Source organism: Narcine bancroftii, chromosome 12 (genome assembly GCF_036971445.1).
Source record: "Narcine bancroftii isolate sNarBan1 chromosome 12, sNarBan1.hap1, whole genome shotgun sequence".
NCBI lineage: Eukaryota > Metazoa > Chordata > Chondrichthyes > Torpediniformes > Narcinidae > Narcine > Narcine bancroftii.
In genome coordinates this window covers 4,706,102-4,733,143 of record NC_091480.1, presented here as the reverse complement: position 1 = coordinate 4,733,143, position 27,042 = coordinate 4,706,102, and the positions used below count along the sequence as shown (strand labels likewise).

Below are 27,042 nucleotides of genomic sequence, written 5' to 3'. Positions count from 1 at the left end.
GCTTTGACGACAACCACAGCGTCTGTTGCTAACGTGTTTCACACAGGCCTGGCACAGCTCCCTTCACAGGCTGCTAGGCGACCAAGGTTGTTGCGCAGGCGCAGTTTGCGCTGACGGGGAAGGTGAGCGGGGTGGGACGGACGGCGCAGGCGCCCAGGGATAGTGAGCGGGGGGACGGACGGCGCAGGCGCACAGGGATAGTGAGCGGGGTGGGGCGGACGGCGCAGGCGCAGCGTGCGCTGACGGGGAAGGTGAGCGGGGTGGGGACGGACTACGCAGACGCAGTGTGCACGAACGGGGATCGGACACGGCGTGAGGCGGGCTGCGCAGGCGCACCAAAATGGCGGCGGTGGTGCTGAGGAGCTGGTTGCGCTTGGTGTCGGTGAGCCGGTGCTCGGATGCCGGGGCCTCGCGGATATGGAGCGTCAGTGGCCGGGGTGCCAACTTGGCGAAGGGGCGCGGACTGCTGTCGGCTGGAGGGCTGGGCCTGAGGCTCGGCTTCGAGCTGCGGCTCAGCGTCGCCGGTGAGGAAGGGCTGAGGGTCAGGACGCTGGCTCTCGTGCAGGCCTGAGCCCCGAGGGTTGGAGGGGGAGGTCAAGAGGAGGGAGTAATGGCAAGTGGGGACCGGGGCAGGCTACTGTGCGGTACACAAACGTGCTGGAGAAACTCAGCAGGTCACGTAACATCCATAGGAATAACAATCACTTAACCCCGCTACTGGCCCCTTGTCAGGGCTGAGATGGGTTCCTGTGATCTCTCTCATCCTGAAGTTACCTAGGAAACCTGTCTAGTGAGAAAGATTTTGGCTCTTGAGAAATGCTGAGAGTATAAATGGCCATTTAACCACTCTCCATCAACCAAGCTGCTCAAGATAAAAAATGAAATGTACAATGTGTGGAACGTCAGCTATCTGCCTAACTTTTTGTGTGTGACTGAACAACTTGAAAAGTTATCTGGCACTTGAATATCAGCTGGTATCCACTGAGATGATATGTGCATCACGGAGAATGAAATTCTCAGACAGGGGACCTGTTTCTGTGCTGTATGATCAACTTTCCTAGTTGTACTGCAGTCAGAGAAATGCCCTTCCAACATTGATTCCCATATTGTGATATTTGGGAGGCTGCAATCCAGCCTCAACATGGTTACAGCTCCATTATTGCTACGAATCGAGTACTGAACCTTCCCTGCACTTTCTCTGGTTAAAAAGTTCAATTTGCCATCATTCCCTTGGAGATAATTGAGTTGTTTTTTCGTTGTTCCTTTTACTCTCCTTCTAGGCTCTGCACCACATCTCCTATGTGCAGCTGGATTTCACACGACTTCTGGTTTGGCCAAGGCTGATTACTACGAAGTGTTAGGGATCCCACGCAACGCTACACAGAGGGAAATTAAGAAGGCTTATTACCAGGTATGTATTGTGAATTTCATTGTGAAGAAAACAAGTCAGCGCCTTTACTTCCTTAGAAGTTTGTAGAGGTTTGGTATGACAAAACCCTGGCAAATTTCTACAGATGTGTGATGGAAAGTGTGCTGACTGGCTGCATTATGGTCTGGTATGGGGACACCAATACCCTTGAGTATAAACCCCAATGAAAGGTAGTGGACATAGCCCAGGACATCACAGGCAAGATTCTTCCCACCATCAAGAACATCTCCAGGTAACACTGCCATTGGAGATCATCAAGGATCCACACCACCCAACACATGGTCTGTTCTCTCTGCTGCCATCAGGAATGAGGTATAGGTGCCACAAGACCCGCACCACCATCATCAGATTCCTCAACAACAAACTCAATCAGATATGTTTTTTTTTTTGCGTGATTTTACAATAAACCAAGATTGAATAAAAGATATTCAACAGTAGAAATAATGGGGGATTAGCCCCCCCCCCCCCCTAATTTCTGTTTTTACTACTGGGCTATAAACATAAGAAATATGTTGCTTTTATTGCATTGTGAAAAGACAGGTGAATATCCTAATTGAATTGAGATGGAGTTGAAGTACCTCCCAATGGGAGGTCATCTTTGCCTATCTCAAAAATTGACAAAACTTAATAATGACACAAAGATTGAAGATTTGGAATCAATTCAGAAATTTTTTTGGACTTGCGGGATTTATAGTTACAAGTCCTATAATATCTAATTATTTATTTCAGCGAGCTAGTTTAGATGCTGGTTTTCAAGAATCAAATTTTTTAGGTATTAATAGTTTTAAATATTTTTTTATACAGAGTTTTGTATCTCTTCAGCAATTGGGGATGATATTTAACCTATCAAATAGACATTATTTCAGATTCTATCAAAATCAGCATTTATCTTTTCCTACTCTTCCTGACCCAAATTTTATTGATGAACTTTTTGAGTTACAATTTACTCACAAAGGCATGATATCTGCTTTATATTATAAAGTATTAAATATGAAAGCAATTTCTCTAAGTGGAATTAAAACTGAATGGGTGAATGATCTGAATATCTCTTTCTCAGAAAAAGAATGAATTTCAATTTTGGGTCTGATATTAGAAATCTCCAATTCCTTACACGAGTTTAGACAGCATTACCAGAAGTGAGGTAATTAAAGAGGCAAGATTTGCAAAGCACCTCATTGATACATGCTATTCATTTGTCCGTTATTCATGGAATGCTTGCAATTATCTTTAGACTACAGATGTTCTGGGAAATTTACTGGGGGGTCTAGGAGGTAAAATATCGGAACAGGAATGGCACTCTCATTCACATTCTGACTTTTTTTTTAACGCAGCATGAATTCCGGGAAAATGGCAATAATTTCCTGGAACACAGCGGCTGTGTTTTTATATATATATATAAAAAATACATAAGAGACTCATTTAAGGTCTCTTACCTTTGCTCTTTATTTTTACCCTCTCTGCATTGCACAGTTGTTTACATTTCTTTTTGCTTACATCTGTACGTTGTGTAGTTTTTCTCCCCACTAATAATAAGTGGTAATCCTGTCTCACCCGCAGGAAAAAGAATCTCAGGGTTGTATGTGATGTCATGTATGTACTCTGACAGTCAATCTGAAGGAGACTGTCACTTTAATCAGATTTTAAATTCTTAGTTCATAGTGCAGTTTTTGATCAGGTGACCTGTCAAATACAGAAGCATCAGCCAGAATCCTTAACATACCATATCCACACAACACATCGTCTGGAGGAGCTGGTTTTCCCAGCACGTGATTTCATAGGCTCATGTATTCCAAGTGTCCACGTGTGATTTATGGGACTAGAGGCTTGGCAGAATCTCAGTGGAAAGGAATGGAAACGGCCATCAATGACCACATCGAAATCACGCAGCGAAGGAGCCTGGGTAGAACTTCACCAATATGCTAATCTGTGAGAGAGCTACTGTATCCTGCATGCTTTCTCTTCCATGTCCCATATTGTAGCTCAGTGTGGTCTGGCAGCTGAACATAGCTCATGGGTTTTACTCCCTCTGATTTTTGTGCTGTGGATGAAACCTTTGCTTAATTTATGGCACAACAAATTGATGAGTTCGTGGCTGAGGGTTTGGTTGTGAATATTAAATTAAATTTGAGATTTTTGGTAAAACTATAATGAGGTTATTGTCATACACATTGTAAATGTGCCTATGCATGGAAATTCTTACTTGCTGCAGCTCAACAGGTTTTTTAAAAAAAAAGATTAAAACTATAGTCTGCGTTCATCGTTGTTGCATCTTGAAAGGACAAGCAAAAATCAAAACGGGAAAGTTGGTGAAATCCACTTCAAAAAACAGTTCTTGACACAATGAAATTTTGCGAGAGTTTGTTAGTCTCTTAACTCCATGTAATGTTTAATCACAGTTTAATGCTTTGTGTTCTCCCCACACAGCTGGCGAAGAAGTACCATCCAGACACAAACAAGGAAGACCCAAAGGCAAAGGAGAAGTTTTCCCAGGTGGCAGAAGCTTATGAGGTATTGGATCTGCTCTCACAATGGCTTGTGGGTGACTGATTGGTAGCGATAAAACTCAACTCTCTGGGGCATTGGGGCAGGGCTGTTTGGATGCTAACATCATTAGGACGGGTCAAGACAGTGGCAGTTTATTTGATTTATTCCAAGGGATGGGTCATGGTTAGGGGGGAGAGAGCTATGTGTATTGGTTGGGGAAGATGCAGGTTTCCTGTGCATGTCAGTACAGTACAAATGGCACAGCTTAAAGCTGCAAAATCCCTGTGCTTCCCCCAAGGGGCAGTAGAGAGAGCTGATTGTCATGTCGACAAGTACAATGAACAGATTTTGCTACAGATATACAAGATGAACTAATAATGTTAGTATGTCTATTATCACAATATGCCAAGGCAGATAAAGAAGTAATATAGAAGAATAGATTAATAAATATTCACAGGTTCCGAAAAAAAAGTAATGCTTCGATCAAGCACACCAATCTTTTGGTTGTCTCCAAATAGTTTATCATTTAAAGTAGTGGGACAGGTTCAAGAGCCTAATAGCTGGGGGAGAGTGGGGTATACAGTTGCTGAACTTCAGGGTTCTGTCCCTTCTGTTTGAAGATAATGGTGAGAAGGGGTTGTGACCTAGGTGATGGGGGCCTTTATGCACCTTACATAGATGTCTTTAATGGGAGGCCAGGGCCTGTGATGGGGTTGAAGTTGTTCATCCTCCCCGTTAGTGGAATTTGAAAGGGGTTTTGCCTGAGATTTTGTTACTTGTCAACCTTGGCTAACACCACTGTTGTTTGCAGGTGCTAAGCGATGAAGCGAAGAGGAAACAGTATGACATGTATGGCACAGCAGGGTTTGATGCGGGAGCATCCAAGGGGCAGCAGTACTGGCAGTCTGGCTCTTCCATCGATCCAGAGGAACTTTTCAGACGCATCTTTGGGGAGTTTTCTGGATCTCGGTTCACAGATTTCAACAGTGTGTTTGACCAACCTCAGGAGGTGAGTGGGCTGGGCACTCCATTATCCACAGAAGAGACATTATTAGGGCAAACAGTTCGTCTCCATAACTTCCACTCTTTTCCACTATTATCACTCTGGTCAAAAACATTTCCCTGCTGAAGGAATTTTTGTGGAACATGCAGAACCTTCCAGGTTCTACTCAGCACTGGCTACTTACACTGCATTGATCTTTTGGTAATGATCTGATAGTTCTCAAAGGGCAGCCAATGAATCTGCACAGCGACTTCTAGGCTGAGGATGCTGGGGGTGCGGAGGGAAAGGACTCAAACTGCTCAGGTTGGGGCCTGTGATGGAGTTGAAGTTAGTCAACTCAAGTTACTCAACCTCCTGTATCATGGGATTTGAAAGGGGTATTGCCTGGGGCTTTGTTACTTGTGGAAATGTGGCCCTGGCTAACAAGCACATCGAAATCACGCAGCGAAGGAGCCTGGGTAGAACTTCACCAATATGCTAATCTGTGAGAGAGCTACTGTATCCTGCATTGCTCTCTCTTCCATGTCCCAGTGTGGCCTGGCAGCTGAACATAGCTCATGGGTTTTACTCCCTTTGATTTTGGTGCATTCCAGAGCTTTTTTAATGTAGACATGCAGCATGTTAACAGGCCCTCTGGTCCATGAGCCCGTGCTGCCCAATTAACCTAGAACCCCTGGTATGTTTCAAAAATGGTGGGAGGAAACCGGAGCCCCCAGGGAAAACCCATGCAGACACAGGGAGAACGTACAAACTCCTTACAGACAGCACGGGATTCGAACCCCTGACCTGATCGCTGGTGCTGCAACAGCGTTATTATGCTAATCACTACACTAACTCTGTCACCCCAGGTTGCTGTGTAGATTCATTGGGCAGATTAGTACAGGTTGAACCTCTAACCAGTGACATTGGGACCCAGCCATTGCTGGACCACAGAAAATGGCAGAAAGCAAAAATTAACCCCTAAGGGAACTCCCTGTGTAAACATATCGAAGGTAGAACAAAGCTTAAAACAGGAAATAATACTGTGGAGTGGTGCGGTTAGCATAGAGGTTAGAACAATGCCATTACAGTGCCAGTGATCAGGACTCGAGTCCCGCTCTGTATGTAAAGAATTTGTGGTAATGCTGGACCACAGAATTCTGGATAAGTGAGGTTTACCCTGCGCCAAAAGATTTCTACAAAATGTCCAAACATTCAGGAATTGTGTAAATTTTTAGCTGACCACATTATAAATTATATTACACTGTTGTGTTTGGAAGAATATCAGATTCAGTGAGTTCACAGAGACGAGTCTGGACACGAGTGTTACAATTACAGGTAGCTTTATTGAATACACAGGGGAGAACGTCAAATGATAACTACTACAAAACAATTACTGTATATAGACATTCACATTGGACCCAAGTTGCACTCCGATATCAGTGGCTGTCTGTCTTCTACATGCTCCCGCATTTGTACACACTCTACAGATGGGGACACATGCTCCTGGTTCCCTTTACCAATGGGGGTGCAGATCTTTGCAAGCACTGATCTATCACAGTACTATGGCTCAGCTTCAGTGTAGTGCACACCTTACCCCCAACTCCTCCAGTGATGTCCACGGTAGTGACCTGGCGTAGAGCGATGTCCAGGACTTGAACCATGAGACAAAGAGAAAGAAATGTGATATGCACTGATGTTTTATACAGTTCTGAGCTGGGCGTCTGACCCTGATGACCCTAAGTCATTTCCATGTGCTGGAGTCCAACTTTGATCGGCGGTGATGCAACTTCTAAATAAGTTTCAGATTGGGAGGGATGGGGGTGACACATGACCCTCTGCAATCACATTGTTCCAGAGGCCACGTGTTCCTTCACAATCCACATAAAATAACCCTCCCCACCCCCCCCCCCCCTTTCCACAGGATCTGAAACCAGTGAAAACGTTGAACTGACTCCTGTTCTTTGGAAATCTTTTAAACCAATTCCTACAGAATTCCAGTACCATCCTCTTTTTGAAATAACATGTAGCTGAACATGTTTATAGATTGCTTTCTCAACCTTTTTAGGTTACTGTGTGGAAGTGGCAATCTAACACGGTTCAAGCTCAGCCAGCCTCTGATTTGTATCTATGATTAAAGGGACAGTCACTAAATAATCCACAAAATTCATTTTCATGGAGCTCATTTGGATCCATGTGAGGATTTCTTGATGTGATTAGATTGCTACTTAGAATTAAAGTGGGAGTTGCTTTTGTGTGCTTTTAATGTTTATCTCATTGTCAGTTATGTAATGTGTGCTCCCCTTAGTACATCATGGAGCTGACTTTCACACAGGCTGCAAAGGGAGTGAACAAGGAGATCACAGTGAATCTGGAGGACACATGCCAACGGTGTGATGGGAAAGGAAATGAGCCCGGAACTAAAGTTCAGAACTGCCATTACTGCAACGGAACTGGCATGGTGTGTACAAATTAAACAGAAGGCCATTTGGCCCACGCATCTATGCTGGTTTAATGTTGAGATTCAGTCCAGTAATATTCCAAAAAACTAGTGCGCATGAAATTGATGTTTAAAGTTTTATTTTGTTGCATTGTATAAGGTACAATGTGATTGTGTATCTGTACCAGAGAGCTGGAGCAAGCACAGGCACGATGGTGTGAATGGCTACCTCTTACTCCTGGTGGTGTTGGCTTTTGCTGGCTCACAGATGCTGACTGCAGATGCTGAAATCTGCTGGAGGAATTTGGCATATCGAGAAAGAGAAAGAAATGATGAAGGGTTCTGGCCTGAAACTCTTTTTCTCCTACTGAGCTTCTCCAGCAGATTGTTAGTCACTCAAGATGTTGGATTTTATCTGGAGTTCATATTTATTGAGTCTAATAGTGGGGGGTATAGTGTAACAGAACAATAGAGTGGGACTTTAAAGGAACTAAATGTTTGTGGGAAAGGGGAGTGAACATGAGGTATTTATCTAACCTCTCCTCAGGGAATGCACAATGGATTGTAAAACCTAGGTTTCTGTCAGAATGATACAGGCTGTGGAGAGTTGTATTGGGGACAGGTTCATGTGATCAAAATGTTAGAATGATTCTGAGAGAGAGAGAGAATGGGGAACCAGAACCCAGTTAGCAAAGTACTTCCCCAACTCTAACATGAAATGAGCTGAGAAATTTCAATTAATTTGATTTAATGAGATGTAGAGTGAAATAATAGATTGGTAATGGTGACCGTGGAACTGTCCTCAAAATCAGACCTGCTGTTTAGAGAGGAGAATCTGATATCTTTACTTGCTGAGCAGCCATTGGCTGTAGACCACAAATATGCAGTTGGCTCTTGCCTGCCTGGGGAAAAGGCTGACTGATTTGCAATGTTTGGTTTGCTGATTGAGCAAGAGCAAAGGGCTTCAGCGCTGATTATTGTCCATTTGGAGGCCCTGCTGCCACCCGTGGCCCATTAAACTCTGCCTGGAGTAAAACATGAAAGGCTGGGGGCCTGTCTACGTTTTGCTCTTACCTTGATGATGCTCAAGCCCGAAATGTTGGTTATGTATCTTTACCTCTGCTACATAAAGTACGCTGTCTGACCTACTGACAGCATTGTGTTTTAATTGTACTCTGCCAGGCTGCTGTGGTGACCACATATACGTTTCTCCTACAGGAAACCCTGAACACTGGACCATTCATGATGCGTTCCACATGTCGTCGATGTGGCGGCCGGGGATCTTTGATGACATCGCCCTGCATTGTGTGCCAAGGGAGCGGACAGAGTAAACAGAAGAAGATGGTTATGGTACCGGTTCCAGCTGGTGAGAATTGCTCTACAACTAGATCCCCACTACAAGGGCAGTGTGCAGAGAGTTCAACAAAGGGCTGGCCTGAGAGGGAATCTTAGGTAGAACATCCAAACAGCCTCCCAATAACACGGGACAATAAATTTTTTCAAAAGGTTTGCTTCCTGAAAAAAAAGAGGATTATCATAGTCAACTTCAAGCTGAACACAGATTTCAGATTTGCTGTATCGTGCAGAAAGTTGGAGAAACACTGAATGAACTTTGATTGCATTTATCTGGTTTAATCACAGTCTGACGTCTGTGGTGGGCAAGTTGATGGAAAGTGTTCTGAGGGATGGTATTTACAAATATTTGGAGGTACAGGGATTGCTAGGGAGTAATCAGCATGGTTTTGTCAGGGGTAGATCATGCTTGACAAACCTGATTGAGTTTCTCGAGGGGGTTACAAAAAAGGTTGATAAAGGGAAAGCTGTGGATGTTGTCTATTTAGACTTTAGTAAAGCTTTTGACAAAGTTCCCCACAGGAGGTTAGGAAGAAAGGTGGAGGCATTAGGTATAAATGAGGAGGTAGTGAAATGGATTCAGCAATAGTTGGATGGAAGGTGTCATAGAGTAGTGGTAGAAAATTGTTTGTCCAATTGGAGGCCGGTGACTAGTGGAGTTCCTCAGGGATCAGTCCTCAGTCCACTATTGTTTGTTATATATATTAACGATCTGGAAGTAGGGGTGGAGAATTGGATAAGCAAGTTTGCGGATGATACAAAAATTGGTGGTGTTGTGGACAGTGAGGGAGATTACCATAGATTAAAAGGTGATTTAGGAAGGCTGGAGGTGTGGGCTGAGAAATGGCTGATGGAATTTAATACAGATAAGTGTGAGGTGTTACATTTTGGAAAGGCAAATCTAAATAGGTCATATGCATTAAATGGTAGGCTATTGAGATGTGCAAAGCAACAAAGGGATTTAGGAGTTGTGGTAAATAGTACCCTCAAGGCTGATACTCAGGTAGATGGTGTGGTGAAGAAGGCATTTGGAATGTTGGCCTTCATAAATCGGAGTATTGAATTCAAGAGTAGGGAGGTTATGATGAAATTGTACAAGGCATTGGTGAGGCCAAATTTGGAGTATTGTGTACAGTTTTGGTCACCAAATTATAGGAAAGATATAAACAAAATAGAGAGAGTGCAGAGAAGGTTCACGAGAATGTTGACAGGATGTCAGGGTTTGAGTTACAGGGAAAGGTTGTGCAGACTAGGGCTTTTTTCTCTGGAGTGTAGAAGATTGAGAGGGGACTTGATAGAGGTGTTTAAGATTTTAAAAGGGACAGACAGAGTAAACGTGGATAGGCTTTTTCAATTAAGAGTGGGAGATTCAAACTAGAGGGCATGGTTTAAAATTGAAGGGGGAAAATTATAAGGGGAACATGAGGGGAAATTTCTTTACGCAAAGGGTAGTGGGGATGTGGAATGAGCTTCCGGCAGATGTGGTCGAGGCGGGATCATTGGTTACATTTAAGGAAAGACTGGATTGTTACATGGAGAGGAGAGGACTGGAGGGGTATGGACCGGGTGCTGGTCAGTGGGATTAGGAGGGTGGGGATTTGTTACGGCATGGACTAGTAGGGCCGAACTGGCCTGTTCTGTGCTGTAAGTGGTTATATGGTTATGGTTATTATATGGTTATATATGGTTTATACATAACGACGCTGACACGTTGCGTTGGTTCAATTGACCTAAAACTGTTTCCCGCTGATTTTTGTTTGTTCTCAGGATCTGATACCTCTCGTGTCAGTGTCCAACATTGATGGATACCAGTTGCCCTGATACCACTTTCCCATTATCACAATGTCCTGGTGAAATCTTTCACCACGTTCGTCAGGAGTCCAAGTACAAAGGCAGAAAATGGACTTTCAATGACATGTTGCATTTTGTGGTTTTGTTTGCTGAAGTAGACTTGAAATATGACAGGAAATCGCAAAAATGGGTTATAGCTAAAAAAACGGTATGTGATGGGAAATTAAGGTAATTTTTGAGATCAGCAGTCCAAAGTTCCCAAAATACACCCAAAGGTGTTCAGGAAGATAAATCTTTGTTGTCCTGTGTTATTAATGCTGGTGCATTAAGGGAGGAATTGATCATCTTGGATTCTCTACCTCACATGGGTGATTTCCAATTAACTGGGGTTTTGGCTGAGGTTCCCTGGTCCCCACTGGCCCGGTGGGTTTCCTTGGGGGGGGGGGGGTGGGGAGGAGGAGTGGAACAAAAGTAGACAAATGGAGTTGAACAGATCATCCACACAAAACTGAGACCTGGTCACCTCCTCCAGATTTATTGCCTCGTGCTGAAGGCCAAGAGCTGGGTGAAATGGTTTCTTTAATGGGCGTCTGTAAGCTGGTGCAGGGGAGGTGACTGATTCCATGCATCAGAGAGCTGAAGCTGGCTCTTCTCACCCGGAGCTTCAACACAATGAATTGATCCAGCAGTCGGCCTGCTGGTTCTGCCTCTGCTGTACCTGATGTAACTTGTGTGCACCTCACAGGTGTGGAAGACGGACAAACTGTACGGATGCCAGTGGGACGCAAGGAAATCTTCATCACTTTTAGGGTAAGTCGCAGTGAGGAGATATGTTATCCTCCCTCCCAGCTGATCTGATCCTTATGACAAGAGAGCACGACTTCAGAATTGAAGGGCTCCTATTTAAAATGAGTAATTTCTTTAGCCAAACAGTGGGGGACCTCTGGAATTTGTTGCCACAGGTGACTGTGGAGGCCACATCTTTGGTTGTATTTAAGGCAGAGATTGATAGGTATCTGAATAGTCAGGGTATCAAAGGTTCTGGGGAGAAGGCAAGGGAGAGGGTTGAGTGGGAGAATGGATCAGTTCATGATGGAATAGGGGTGTGGACTCTGGGCCGAATAGTTTACTTTCCCTCCTATATCTTACTATTACAGAATAGTGCAGCACAGATCAAGCCCTTCAGCTCACCATGTTTGCTACTCATGATGCCCAATTAAATAATTCCATCTGCGCGTATATGCTCTGTACCTATCTTCCCCGTCTGTTCATGTGCCTTGACAAATGCCTCCGTCACAAATGCTATCATATCTGCTTTCACCACCTCTCCTGACAGCTTGCATCTCGTATTAAACAATCTCCCTCTTGCATTAAAGCTGTGCCCTCCAGTATTCTACCCTTTGAGAAAACTGACTGGTTGTCTTAGAAGTTTATACACCTCCATCACGTCTCCCCCTCAAGCTTCTGACACTCTTTAGAAAGCAACCCAAGTATGTTCAATCTCTCTGAAAAGCTCATACTCTCCAATCCAAACCAGAGCCCCCAGGGAAAACCCACTCAGACATGGGGAGAACGTACAAAGTCCTTACTGACAGGACGGGTTTCGACCCCGGTCTGGTCCCTGTCACTGGCACGGTAAATGCGTTGCACTAACCGCTCCTTTCAATAGTATGGCGACCAGAATGGCATACGAAATGTTGCTAAAGAATAGGTTTGTAGAGCTGCAGCATGACCTCCTGGTGTTTATACCCAGCAATCAAGGCAAGCATGCCTTACTCCGCCTTCACCATCCCGTCCACTTTTGTGAAGCTGTGGACGTGCATCCAAAGATCCCCTTTTATTGCTCCTAAAAGGTCCTGATATATTTTCCTTTTCCATTTAACCTCCTCAGATTTGACTGGGTGAAATCTCCCTCTACCATTTCTCTGCTCAAAGTTCCAATGGATCTATAAGCCACTGTATCCTTTGACAACCTTCCTCACTGGCCACAACTACATCAATTATTGTCATCTGCAAACACCGTCAACATTTTCATCCAAACGAGGTTCCAGCACTGATCCTTGCAGATCTCTCTAATCATAGAGTTGTAGAGTGTGGAAACCGCTCCTTTCGCCCTACTGTTCAAAATGTCCCACCTGCCTTCATTTGTCTAATACCCTCTAAACCATTAGATTTCAAACCTCTCCTTTCCTGTCGTACTGTACCATCTTAAGTAATCCTTATGCCAGACATTGTTTAAGGTGGTATGTGAGTGGAAAGAAAAAGTTTTAATCGTACCTCATTGACTCGTTATGTGCACAGTTTCAGAACTCCAAAGGAAATGGTTCAATGACAATTTTTCTCAAGCAAAATATTTCAGTAACAATGAAGTGGTTTTCAACCTTCCCTTCCCACTCACAAACCACTTTAAGTAATCCCTTACTAATCACAGAGCACTGATGGGATAGGGATTACTTAAGATGGAATGTGAGTGGAAAGAAAAAGTTTGAAAACCACTGGTCTACCCATCCTATGCACATATCTCTCCAATTTTATTTAAAAGTTGTAATGACCATGCTTCAACCAACTCCTCCGGTAGTGTCTCCATATATTTGCCAGCCTCTGTATAAATAAAAGTTGCCTCTCATGCCTCAGGTTCCTGATAAATCTCCTTCTTCTCCCCCCACCCACAACAACTCACCTTCTACCTATGTGTGCAGATTACCAATTCCCCTACGGTGGGTAAAAGACCCTCTGCATTTGCACAATCTATTCCTCTCACGATTTTGTTCATCTCTATGAGACCACCCCTTATCCTGTGCTCCAAGGAATAAAGTCCCAGCCTGCTCAACCTCTCCCTGTAGCTTAGGCTCCAGAGATCTGGCAACATCCTTGTAAACCTTCTCCAATTTGATAACATCTTACTGTCTTACTGCACAATGACCAAAACTGACAACTCGCTGTGGATCTCGTGTGATTTAATCTTCTGGACCTTTCTACCATAAGGGACCTTGTCATATGCTTTACACAAGTCCATGTAGACCACGTACACTGTCATACCCTCATTAATCATTTCCTCATATGTGAGACATCCTCCTGTGCACGTATATGTGCATGTCTCCTGTGAGACATATATTTCTGGTAACAATGGTTCAGACTGATTGTCCAAATGTGGAGAGTGTGGCATTTAAACCTCTCCAGCAGGAGATCTACTTCTTGAATTCAGTAGATGTGAACCTACCTGATTACTTTAGGGAATGAAAATGGGTACATTGGGCCTGGTGCATGCTGATAGGCTGGGAATAGGATGTCCTAGGTTTGGTGGAGAGGGGGATTTCTTGACACAGAATCATTAGATCTTGAATTTCGGGGCCTTCAGTTTTGCCTCCGTCACTTAGGTCCACAGGAGCTCGACCTTCCGACGGGATGGAGCAGATATTCACTCAGACCTGTACATATCTATAGCCCAGGCTGTTCTCGGAGGCACTGCTCGAGCCCAGGGACTGCATGAAACTATCAACATCACGGTGAGCATTTACTTACTGTTTTATCTTGTTAATAACACTGATCCCTGAGATCCAACAGCTCGAACCTCCCAACACCTCCAGTGTCTTTCTGATTAAACAAAACTATTTAAAGATGGTGCAGGACATTTAAATGGCCTTTTTTGTGGGGTAAAGGTCCTAAAATCAGGACTGCTCAGGGATCGGGTTGCTCTGGATTCTTGGACAGTACTTTTAAAATTCAAATTTAAGGAGAATAAACAGGTAAATTAGTAAAGGATTGCTTAAGGTGGTATGTGGGTGGGAAGAAAAAGTTTGAAAACCACTGTTTTAATTGTACCGAATTGACTCGTTATGTGCACGGTTTCAGAACTCCAAAGGAAATGGGCCAATGACAATTTCTCTCAAGCAAAATATTTCAGTAACAAATGGGTCTAGAGGAATGATTCACAACTTCATATAAAATACAAAGTACAAATATAAAAAAACAATTTTTAAATTACATTTCCACGACCTCTGCATGGCCGCTTGTTGCCGCTTACACACGCGTGCAACAACCGAGAGTTTTCGAGAAGTCTGGATTCTGGAGTGGTCCAAATTTCTGGACTTTTATTGTGTTTCTTGGACCTGGGGTGTGTTGGAGATTCCAGGCAGTGAGGCACCTTTGGACTGTGGGATGTTTGTATTTGCCCACCTACCCCTACCTTCCCTATTCTTCGAACCCCACCCCCCATGAACCTGCAGTGGCAACGAGAGCGGACTGCTGATTTCCCATCAGAAACAATGAGCACGTGTTGCCAGGCGGTGTGGTGGTCCAACAGATAGTGCTATTTCCTCACACCTTCCGTGACTCGGGTTTGATCTAATCTATGTGGCTGTTTGAGTTTATTCTGGTGCTCTTCCTCCCACATCCCAATGACTTATGGGTAATTAATTAGTTGCTGTAATGACTCAAGTGTAAGGGTAAAGAATCAAAGGGCAGTTGATGGGTGTGTGAGAGAAAAGTTTCAGGATATATGAATATAAGTAGGTAGAAGGTTGGGACTGGGTGGGTCTGCTGGGGACCACGATAATTAAAAGGGATAGAGGGAGTTCGACCTTTGCAGGTTTAATTGCTTCCTTGAATGGAGGAGCTAAAGATTTTTGTGTGATAAGAAATATACCAGTGCCTCTCTTGAGATTGGAAAATTGCCCATTTTGTGGGTGAGGGGGAGCCATGGAGTTGATGCAGATGATGAATCTCACAATAAAGGGTCAGCCATTCAAGAAAAGTGATTGGAATGTGGCGACCTAGAGATCGAGCTGGCACATCGCGTGTGGTAGTGAACAGAAGCATAATACACTGTAACACATCCCTTAACACAATGAACCGATGCCGTTGAAAGCTGGAGCAGTACAAGACTGGCAGCCCTAAAATGGTTCTGGCCAAGCTGCCCAGCTAACAGATCAATAACAGGTTGGGGAAGAAGGGATTCACACTCAAGAATATTCCTGCCTGCTATTGTTATTCATGGAGCTCATTTCAGCCAATCAAACAAATGGTGGGAACTCCAACAAAGGACCCTTTCCAGCCTCAATAAATCTCAGAGTTTAACCTTTGACACTGCAAGTGTGTGTGTCTTTGTAGCAGGAGGCTACAAGAAATTATTTTCAACAGAGGGGCGTGAATGTTACAAATTCACAACCTAAGGGGTCTGGAGGTTCAGTGACTGAATGCATTGAAGACCTCTTGGTAGAATTTTTGGATATATAGTCGTAAGACCCTCGGTACCCGGAATTCAAACAACCAGCAAAAACATCATGGAAAGTAAATCGGTAAAAATGTGGACATTTAAAATTGGCACATCTTGCTGTCAGCTCACCAATCACACAACGTACAATTTCAAGCAACCAGAAAATACACTTATCTGGCATCTACAAATTCCCATAGGTACTAGATACCAGGGGTTTTAATATATTAAGAAAATTAAGGGAAATGTGGCTAGTCTTGGAGAGTGACAATGAGGTAGGAGATTTAGTCAGAACAGAAACATTGGGCTCTTTGTATTAAGTATTTGTCCAGCTCTTATTTTGCTTTTCAATATTTGTGAATGTTTTTAAAAAGTCATGCACCTTAAAATATTGTAAATATTCTGAAAAATTAAATTTAAAAATACATGTAAGGTAAATGAATTAGATGTAAGGTAAATGAATTGGATGGAAGGTAAATGAATTGGATGGAAGGTAAATGAGTTGGATGGAAGGTAAATGAGTTGGAAGGTAAGTGAATTGGATGGAAGGTAAGTGAGTTGGATGGAAGGTAAGTGAGTTGGATGGAAGGTAAGTGAGTTGGATGGAAGGTAAATGAATTGGATGGAAGGTAAATGAATTGGATGGAAGGTAAGTGAGTTGGATGGAAGGTAAGTGAGTTGGATGGAAGGTAAGTGAGTTGGATGGAAGGTAAGTGAGTTGGATGGAAGGTAAATGAGTTGGATGGAAGGTAAATGAGTTGGATGGAAGGTAAATGAGTTGGATGGAAGGTAAATGAGTTGGATGGAAGGTAAATGAGTTGGATGGAAGGTAAATGAGTTGGATGGAAGGTAAATGAGTTGGATGGAAGGTAAATGAGTTGGATGGAAGGTAAATGAGTTGGATGGAAGGTAAATGAGTTGGATGGAAGGTAAATGAATTGGATGGAAAGTAAATGAATTGGATGGAAGGTAAATGAATTGGATGGAAGGTAAATGAGTTGGATGGAAGGTAAATGAGTTGGATGGGAGGTAAATGAGTTGGATGGGAGGTAAATGAGTTGGATGGGAGGTACATGAGTTGGATGGGAGGTACATGAGTTGGATGGGAGGTACATGAGTTGGATGGGAGGTACATGAGTTGGATGGGAGGTACATGAATTGGATGGGAGGTACATGAATTGGATGGGAGGTACATGAGTTGGATGGGAGGTACATGAATTGGATGGGAGGTACATGAATTGGATGGGAGGTACATGAATTGGATGGGAGGTACATGAATTAAACGTGCTGTTATCCCTCTGCAGTGCTGTTCATTGGACTGGGATGGTTCTCTAGGCAGGTTCCTCAGTAGAACTGCTAGAATCTGTGGGAAAACAGTGCCTTGAGCTCCTTGAATAGCCTCTGGAAACTTGCGGCTTAAAACAACCTGCTGGAGGAACTCAGCAGGTCAAGGAACATCAGTGGGAGAAAAAGAATGGTTGATATGTCTGGTTGGATCCCTTAATGAAGATGGTGCAGGGAGCAAATAGCCAATATAATGAGGACGTTCCGATTGGTTGTATCACTATCTGGTATGGAGGTGCCAATGGAAAGGGCTGCAGAGAGTTGTAAACTCGGCCAGTGCCATCCTGGGGATTAGTCACTTCATGAAGGACATTTTTAAGAGGTGTTAGGTCTGCTTTGTTCATGAATGAGTGAGACAAACACCAGGCTGAGTCGAAATCAGGGTTCTTTGTTCTTTATTACCGGATTGTAACACTTGCGACCAACCAGGTTAGTCGGAGAATGCATTCTGCCGTTATCAGCAAAATGGTGATTTTTTATACCCTTGGATATGTGCTTAGAACATCATCATATCATTACTTGTCCAATGACTAAAACTGTTGCTATCCTTTCCCTGCTAGCTTCCTGCCTCTCAATCCATCAATGTCTCTCTTATCTTGTAAGTACAAGGATGCATTCACATCTTGTTACTGCCCCGTACATTCCCATCTCATGATGTTTTACCTAACAGGAGTACAAGGACACCTCCCCTTCTTGTTACAGCCTTGTACAGGGTAACTCCCTACACATTCCCATCTCATGATGTTTTACCTTACAGAGGTCGTGCCCCAAGAAAGCAGCATCTATCAAAAAAGACCCTCACCACTCAGGCCAGGCCCTCTTCTCACTGCTACCATCAGGGAGGAGGTACAGGAACCTGAAGTTGAACACCCAGCAGCACAAAATAGCTTCTTCCCCCTCTGTCATCAAATTTCTCAATGAACAATGAACCACAGACACTACCTCACTTTTTACTCTTTTGCACTTATTTATTTTTAAATATTGTGTTTACATAACTGTAATTTATTTTAGTTCTGCACCTGTAATTCACAAACTGCTGCTACAAAACTTCAAATTTTGAGACCATAAACCTGATTCTGACAGGTGGGAGGGGTTGGTCAGAGGCCCATAGAGGATTGGGGAACAGGGAGGGGTGAATGATGATGGAAAAGTGTGACATTTGGACCATCCTGAAGATGGGTGAATTTGTGCTCCGAATTCCTGTATCTGAAGTCTCCTGCATGTCTCAGGAAGCCTGGAGCTTGGTTTGTCAGCCTGGTCCTGCCACAGTCATATGCGCATCTTTCTCCACGGCTTTCCTGGAGATCTTGCAATCTGAATGGAAGCCTGAGTAACCCTGAATGAGTGATTCGCCTGCTCTAGCAGTCACTGTTGGCCTTTGATGCTATGATGCAAAATGTCCTGCTGAGGGTAGCAGCTGTGTGTTGTAGCTGCCCCGCCGATGCCAGTCTTTCATTGGGCTTCCTCAATTAAATGTTCCTCCTTAAATTGGATATTTATTTCAGTGTTTGGTGAATATGATGTTTCCCTTCACCCCAGAAGGATTGTGCGGTACCTATCCACTTTATTCTGATCTTTGCTGAATGGTGGTGAATCTAAATCCTGTGCTGCCTGTAACTGATCACATTCCGTGTCTTTCTGCAGATCCCAGCTGGGATTCAGGTTGATCAGAGGATTCGACTTGCTGGCAAAGGTATTCCAAAAGTCAATAGTTATGGATACGGAGATCACTACATCCACATCAAGGTGAAAATCCCAAAGTGAGTACAGTATGCCCTCCTGGTGTTTAATGAGGCTGGAGCAGGGGCCATGCATGAATCCATCACCATTAGCTTTGCCTCTGATGGTGAAGTGATTGGTTACAAGAGATTTAGTGTATAGAAGTAACATTTCCTCATGCTGTGGTGAAAGGCGGCTGTTCATCTGAAATGCTAGTTGATTTTGAAATATAATAGTGTTGCGCTTGGGGTGGGTGGAGAGGGAGATGGGGAACAATTTTAAACACAAAGCAGACACATTTTAAAGTCATGCATGCTATTCTCTGTTAAACAAGGAAGTCTGCAGATGCTGGGGTCAAGGGGTGCTTGGGTAACGCAGCATCCATAGGAAGTAAAGGGTAACCAACCAGATAAAGGGCCCAGGCCCGAAACATTGGTCATCCTTCGAATGCTTTGTGACCTGCTAGTTTCCCAGGTTCTGAAGAATCCCATCAGTTTAGTGAAGACATTTGATACAGTGTTAAATCAAAGATTAAAATGGAAAGTGAAGTTCAGAGTGGGGAAGATAACAGCATGGGGAGAAAAGGTGCTGAGCAACAGGAAACAGCAGAAGAGCTGATAAAAGGAAACCTGTAGATGTATTCAGATTTCCAAAAGGAATTTAACCCTTTGAACTCCAGGTCCCGGATTTCAGGGACGACCAACAACTGCATATACTCGGTGTCCCAGTTTCCCGGAACTGGTTTTGTACCCAACCACCAGATGGTTCATTCTGGAGTTGGTACTGTAAAATATCTTTGCAACGGTTGTGGTAAAAACAGTTGCTTCCCCAAGTTCTACAAGAAAAAGTACTGGAAGTAAAGGTAAGAATAGTTGCTTGAATATTTAGGACTATGTAGGGTACGAACAGGTCAGTGACTGGCCAGATATGATGTAGTATCCATGACTGAACAAATCAACCAACTCCAGTTTACCCATGGCCCCAGTCCAGAGTATATACTGTATCATGAAAAGTTAAAAATGGTCGGAGTCTAAAGGGTTAACCAGATATCACATCAAGGCAGAATTTTGGAGGAGGTGTGTTAGCATGGATTGAAAAGTGATTGTCATGTAGAAACTGGGTTGCTGTAATAACATTACACTAACTGTGCCACTTCAGATGGTTACCTCAAAGAGAAACTGAAAGTGAGTGAACTACAGAGGGATCCAGGTGTTCTAGTCATTGAACACATCACAAAAGATTAGCAAATAGCATGTTGTCCTTTATTGCAAAGGGGGCAGTTGAAGAAAAGTTTTGTTAGTCATATGGGAGGTCGCCACACCTGGAATATTCTGTCGTTTTGTTGCTCTTTACCTAAAAAAGGACGTGGTAGCATTTGGATATGGTTCAAAGGAGACTCACCGATCTAAATCCTAGGATGAGATTATCCTATGAAGACAAACTTGAGTCTGTATTCCTCAGGCATGTGAATTTACCACGGATATCCATGTTTTTAAAATCCACCCACATTTTATCAGTGCCCTCCCAGCCTGTTCTGACTCCCTCTGCTTGTTCGATTGCTCTACTGTCTTTGGCTGCCATGTTTCCTGCAGAATAGCATTATAGCAGAAGCAGCACATCCCCATGCAATCCCCCTTGGTTACAAAGCATTTCTGACATGTTGCAATGCCATTTATGCCCATATCTCAAAAACCATGTGTGAAGAAACGATTGGGAAAGACTAATTGCTTTTAAGGTTAGCTGAAAAAAATCCCCGAGTAATAGATGGACATCACTGCAAAGAAGTGGTTATGGATTGGGCGGGGGCTCTGCCTGGGGATTGAGGACAGATTGGGCAGGGGCTCCGCCTGGGGATTGTGGTCAGATTGGGCGGGGGCTCTGCCTGTGGATTGAGGACAGATTGGACAGGGGCTCTGCCTGAGGATTGAGGACAAATTGGGGGGGAGGGCTCTGCCATTGGATTGAGTACAGATTGGGCAGGGGGGCTCTGCCTGGGGATTGAGGACAGATTGGACAGGGGCTCTGCCTGGGGATTGAAGACAGATTGGATAGGGGCTCTGCCTGGGGATTGAGGACAGATTGGGCAGGGGCTCTGCCTGGGGATTGAGGACAGATTGGGCGGGGGCTCTGCCTGGGGATTGAGGATAGATTGGGCGGGGGGGGTGGCTCTGCCTATGGATTGAGGACAGATTGGACAGGGGCTCTGCCTGTGGATTGAGGACAGATTGGGGGGGGGGGAGGGCTCTGCTATTGGATGAGTACAGATTGGGCAGGGGGGCTCTGCCTGTGGATTGAGGACAGATTGGACAGGGGCTCTGACTGGGGATTGAGGACAGATTGGGTAGGGGCTCTGCCTGGGGATTGAGGACAAATTGGGCAGGGGGGTCACTGCCTGGGGATTGAGGACAGATTGGGCAGAGGCTCTGCCTGGGGATTGAGGACAGATTGGGCAGGGGGGCTCTGCCTGGGGATGAGGACAGATTGGACAGGGGCTCTGCCTGTGGATTGAGGACAGATTAGACAGGGGCTCTGCCTGGGGATTGAGGACAGATTGGACAGGGGCTTTGCCTATGGATTGAGTACAGATTGGACAGGGGCTCTGCCTGGGGATTGAGGACAGATTGGACAGGGGCTCTGCCTATGGATTGAGTACAGATTGGACAGGGGCTCTGCCTGGGGATTGAGGACAGATTGGGCAGGGGCTCTGCCTATGGATTGAGTTCAGATTGGACAGGGGCTCTGCCTGGGGACTGAGGACAGATTGGACAGGGGCTCTGCCTGGGGATTGTGGACAGATTGGGCAGGGGGGCTCTGCCTGGGGATGAGGACAGATTGGACAGGGGCTCTGCCTGTGGATTGAGGACAGATTGGACAGGGGCTCTGCCTGGGGATTGAGGACAGATTGGACAGGGGCTCTGCCTGGGGATTGAGGACAGATTGGGCTGGGGCCCTGCCTGGTGATTGAGGACAGATTGGGCAGGGGCTCTGCCTCGGGATTGGTAGCAGGGTAGTAGTTACTACTTGGGGATTGGCTGCAAGTTAGGCAAGGGCACTGCTGGTCATACTTGGTGCTAGTTATGGGCAAGTACTGCTTGGCGTCAGGAGAATCAGACTGGTTTGAGGATAGGTACTGCCTGGTGAGGTGGAAGGTGCTTGGAGTCTGGGTACAAATGGCAGTGACTGTCTGATAGACTGTGCTAACTTTTAAAAAAAATTGATTTTGTTTAAAATTAGTTTTTTCAATGACTTGAAACTGGTAAATTTGTGGGTACATTTTCAAAAACTTTCCAACTGGGGGGCACTGCACCTCCTTGACCCTCCTGCTGTAAACCTCACTCACATGCCTGACTCTTTGGACTTCTGAAGGAGAGGTGACTTTTTATGAATATAAAAGATCCTAAGGGGAGTTGACAGGGTAGATACTGAGATGTTTTCACTGGTGGACAAATCAGGATAGCTGTAAAATGTATAGCTGTTAATTTAAAACAAAGTTGCATAGAAATTTCTCCAAACTGTGGTGAACCTCTGGAATCCTCTCCCCCTGAGGATCATGGAGGTCAGATCATTTAAGGTGGAGATTGATAACTATTAAAAGATGGAGGGTTACGAGGCCAATGTAGATCAGCTCTGGTCATACTGTATGTTGGAGCAGGCCTGAGGGCCATGGCCAGCTGTGAACAAACTGAGAATTTCAAAACTTGTGCCACTGGGAGCTGTTATCCAACAATAAACATGGGTGGCTGAAGAACCATGGTGCATGGTAGGACAGGCACAGCAGAATTCTGCATGAGTTAAAACATAGAGATTTGAGTGCAGAATCCACTCAAAGTTCAAAATTCTTCTAGCACCATTGTCTCCATCTGCTTCTGAAGAATCCAGGCTCCTCCATTGGGCAGCGGCCCGTCGACCCCGCCTGGGCAGCGGCCCGTCGACCCCGCCTGGGCAGCGGCCCGTCGACCCCGCCTGGGCAGCGGCCCGTCGACCCCGCCTGGGCAGCGGCCCGTCGACCCCGCCTGGGCAGCGGCCCGTCGACCCCGCCTGGGCAGCGGCCCGTCGACCCCGCCTGGGCAGCGGCCCGTCGACCCCGCCTGGGCAGCGGCCCGTCGACCCCGCCTGGGCAGCGGCCCGTCGACCCCGCCTGGGCAGCGGCCCGTCGACCCCGCCTGGGCAGTGGCGTGATCCCTTGGGGAAGAGTTTCTACTTGCCTTTTCTTTAAATATCCATCAGAAAACAGGTGTGGGCTGAAGCCAAAATGGCACTCGAGGCTGGTCAGGAAAAACTTCTACTTTCAAGGTCAAAGGTTACAAGAGGATATAAGCTGGATGCAGAGTTGGACAGAAAAGTTGCAGACGGAGTTCAATCCGGATAAGTGTAAGATGGTGCATTTTGAAAGGGGAAGCCAGAAGGCTGAGTACAGAGTTAATGATCAGTTATTTAAGAGTGTGGATGAACAGAAGGAACTTGGGGTTTCAAATCCATACATCGCTCAAGATCGCTGCACAGGTTGATAGGATAGTTAAGAAGGCCTATGGGATGCTGGGCTTCATAAATAGGGGAATTGAGTTCAGGAGAGATCATGTTGCAACTCTACAAATCTCTGGTGAGACCACACTTAGAGTATTGTGTTCACTTCTGGTCACCTTATTATAAGAACGATGTGGAAGCTGTGGAGAGGGTGCAGGGGAGATTTACCAGGATGTTGCCTAAATTGGGAAACAAGTCTTCGGAGGCAAGGTTAGCAGAGCTGGGCCATTTTTCCTTTGGAGGGTTGAAGGATGAGAGGAAACTTCTATCATAAGATTCTGAGAGGCATAGATAGGGTGGAGAGTCAGCATCTGTTTCCAGGGCAGGATCAGCAAACATCAGAGGATGTGGGTACAGAGTGAAGGAAGGGAAATTTAGGGAAGTCGTCAGGGGTAAGTTTTTTTTTGAGTTGTGGGTGCCTAAAATGCCTTGCCTGGGGTGGTGGTGGAGGCTGGAACATTAGAGGCATTTAAGAGAGACATAGACAGGCACATGAATGAAAGAAAAATAAGAAGATTACAGGGTAGGAAGGATTTAGTACTTTTTTTAGGAAGGAATAAATGGGTCGGCACAACATCGAGGGCTGAAGGGTCCGTACTGTGCTGTAGTGTTCTATGCTCATACGTGGGCGGTTTGGAGGATAATTCTCACCATTCCATCCCCAAATAAGACATAATCTGAGAGAAGGATTACTTATGGCTGAAGGAGCCTAATAATAAAACCACCTTCGCAGGTGACTGGGTTGGTACCATGGGGCTGACTGGGTTGGTGGGGCTGGTATCGTGGGGATGATGTCAGCAAGGCTGTTTTTCATTTCTGATTATTGACCTGTAACATGATCACTGGACTCCTTCAGGGGAAGACTACCTCAAAAAAACTTGGGGCACTTTGCTGTCCCATTGCCCTGTTGATCTTTCTGAATTTCTTTTTGACAGGAGGTTGTCTTCAAGACAGAGTTCCCTGATGGCAGCTTATGCTGAGGAGGAGGCTGATGTGGAGGGCACTGTCAATGGAATAGTTAACACAGCTACAGGTAAGGAATGTGTTAGGTCAGCTAAAAGTATTTGTGTAATGGATTAGTGACCCATAGAATCCTCACATGTGAAATAGTAGGACCAGGTTATTTGAGCCCATTAACCTGCTCAGCTGTTTCTGCCCCTTCCCCCATTCTTTGATTTGTTTTGTATCCAGAAATCCATTGACCTGTTTTGAATGCAATCAATGGTGGCTTTGGGTAGAGAATACCGAGGATTCACCACATTTTTATCTAGAATAGCTTGTCCTGTTTTCTGTAATTGTGACTTCCTCCATCCACTCTGTTGAATCCCATACACGTCTCAATGAGGCCAATAGATTAGAGCAGTGGTCCTCAACCTTTTTTCCACTTACATACCACCTTAAAGTAATCTCTTATTAACCTAGAGCACCTATGGCATCCTATGACAATAGAGACCTGCCCTATTGGAGCTCTTCTGTGACAGAAATGACACCCAGGGATCACTCAAGCTCACTTTGTAGCAAGAATGTCCTTTGAGTAAGAGCATAATTGCATAGAACACTCTTGTGTGTTTCACTGAGACCTGACATTGTTGTGCAAAGATGTCATTTCTCTTTTACTCAGATCTTCATACAAAAAGGCATGTACCATTTCCATTGCATTTGTCACATCTCTGCATGTTTTTGGGTACCAATATTTCCCATATTTAGAATATTTAGCTTTTGTTTCTCCCATTTTTCCATGTGGTACTCTGCCTGCCATGGTCCCACTGACTCTCCTGTCCACATCTTGTAAAACTTCCTTTCATTAGCGTTTGACCCAGTAGGTTTAAGAGAAACAAACCAGCTCTCGTTAACTCCATTCCATTCACCCTCCAAACTGCATGAGTGGCTATTACTGATCCCAGTGTCGGTGGCAATTCTGACCCTGGGCTTTCACTGTTTGTACCTATAGGCACTGAAGCCTGGGCAAGGACTGAGATGGGAAAAAGAGAGTCAGAGAAACCAGAGGCAGAGCCAGGGGAAAACAAGGAAGGATTCCTTACCAAATTAAAGCGAATGTTCAGTTGACATGTGTCAGAGGTAGGATATCTTTTTGTTTTCCCTTCACCATTCAGATTGTTCAGTTTGTCCAATGCCTGGAGGCTTTTGGGCAGCTAGACATCATTATAAATGAAGTGTGACTCTACCTCTGGTCCATGTAGAGAGAGAATAACACCGAGGCTGCTCACCCCATCTTGTTCAACACTGAGCCAGTTTGTTGATTGCTGTTAAATAGGAGATACATAGATAAAAGTTGGCGTCCATGTCAATGGACAGTGGGTAAATTGGGCTTTGACAGACAGAATCTTAGTATATCACGATGCCAAACAAGGAGTGCACAGGGAATTGTGATTTTACAAAGATGTGGAGAAGCTGTGAGAACAGTCAGTAAAAGGTCTAGTGAATGGGCAAAAATGTGGTGGGTAAATACATTGTGGGAAATGTGAAGTAAGTAAATTGGGAACAAGAGGTTGGCAGGGAGAGGTTACAAAATGCTTCCAAGAGATCAGGGCACCCTTGTACATGAAACAGATTAAATGTGCAGTGAATAATCGGGCAAATGAAATATTAGCCTTAATTGCAAACCACATGGAGAGCAAAAGCAAGTTCTTGGTAAAACTAAGTGTGATGTTGATAAGGGTACAACTGGAACACTGTAGGTTTGGTGTCTTTGAGGGATACATTTGTATTCGATGAAGGGGTTATCCATGGGGAACAGTTGATGAGGTTGGGGTTATACAGGAATGAGATTCGAGAAGTTTGGCCAGGTGAATGTTTCCCTCTTTGGATCTTGGGAGAGTCCATTTCAAGGGAGCCTACTATCAGAAGAGGTTTCATTTAAAATAGAAATGAGAAGCATGGTCTTTGTGTGGATGTTCTGTGAACAACAGACCCACGTGGTAGTTGACTTCCAAGCAACACTTTCTTACTGAATCCCAACTTTGATAAACCTGTTGGAAAGACTTGTTTCACCAGCTGCTCTTTGATTGCAGGAAAGCGCTCGAGTGGGAACTGACGCAGGCTGGTGGTGCTGTGAAGGATGCATATCACTGTCACCATGTCAGTGGGGCAGGGGATTGCTGGAGGAAATCCTTACCCTTGGAGCCGGACCCTTCAGCTTTCAATAGGAAAGCCATTACATTTTAGTTTAGTTTTTGAGTGACTTTGTACAGTGATGGACGTCAATGACCCTGTAAATAGTGATAGATCCAGTGTTTAATCACAGCTGTTGCACTTCGTGATTGATGTTTTGGACGATAAAACTCTGCTGCTAATTGAACCCGTCTCTTCTCATAAATCCAAGAGTTGGAGGATTTTCCACAGGTTAGTTGCTCACTTAAATTCTGAAATTAAAAACATAATACTGGAGAAATTCAGCAGGTCAAACAGTGGACTTTATATAGCAAAGATAGATACATAACCAATGTTTTGGACTTGACCCCTTCATCAAGGTATGAGTTATATGTAGGCAGGAGCCTGAGGTTCAGCCACCTGCCTATATTTTGCTATATAATGTAGTTTCTCCAGCATTGTGTCTACTTCAACCATGAAGACTTTCATGTTTTACTTATATTCTGAAGTGTCTGACAATGTTATTCTAGGTTGTAGATTCTTGCAGCAATGAGTTAGAACACCAACTCCAGCAGAAGTGTGTGGACAGCTCTACATGTTTGGGTAAAACCCCAATTTCATCGACTTTGTGCTGTTCAAAGTGAGATATTCTA

At 44.7% G+C, this 27,042-nt stretch overlaps 1 protein-coding gene across 2 annotated transcripts; it reads left to right on the top strand.

The window, feature by feature from the left end:
* The first annotated feature begins 271 nt into the window (after positions 1-271).
* On the top strand, positions 272-26,597 carry LOC138747351 (dnaJ homolog subfamily A member 3, mitochondrial-like). Of its 2 annotated transcripts, XM_069906466.1 has the most exons (12): positions 272-524; positions 1,281-1,411; positions 3,854-3,937; positions 4,725-4,922; positions 7,204-7,356; positions 8,554-8,701; positions 11,225-11,289; positions 13,857-13,985; positions 18,680-18,795; positions 24,214-24,311; positions 25,230-25,357; positions 26,311-26,597. In XM_069906466.1, exons 1-11 carry the CDS (start codon positions 341-343, stop codon positions 25,343-25,345), a joined length of 1,422 nt encoding a protein of 473 aa, XP_069762567.1. In that variant the 5' UTR covers positions 272-340; the 3' UTR covers positions 25,346-25,357; positions 26,311-26,597. The 2 variants fall into 2 exon arrangements, with proteins under 2 accessions (XP_069762567.1, XP_069762568.1); XM_069906467.1 differs by lacking the exon at positions 25,230-25,357.
* Positions 26,598-27,042: the final 445 nt, after the last annotated feature.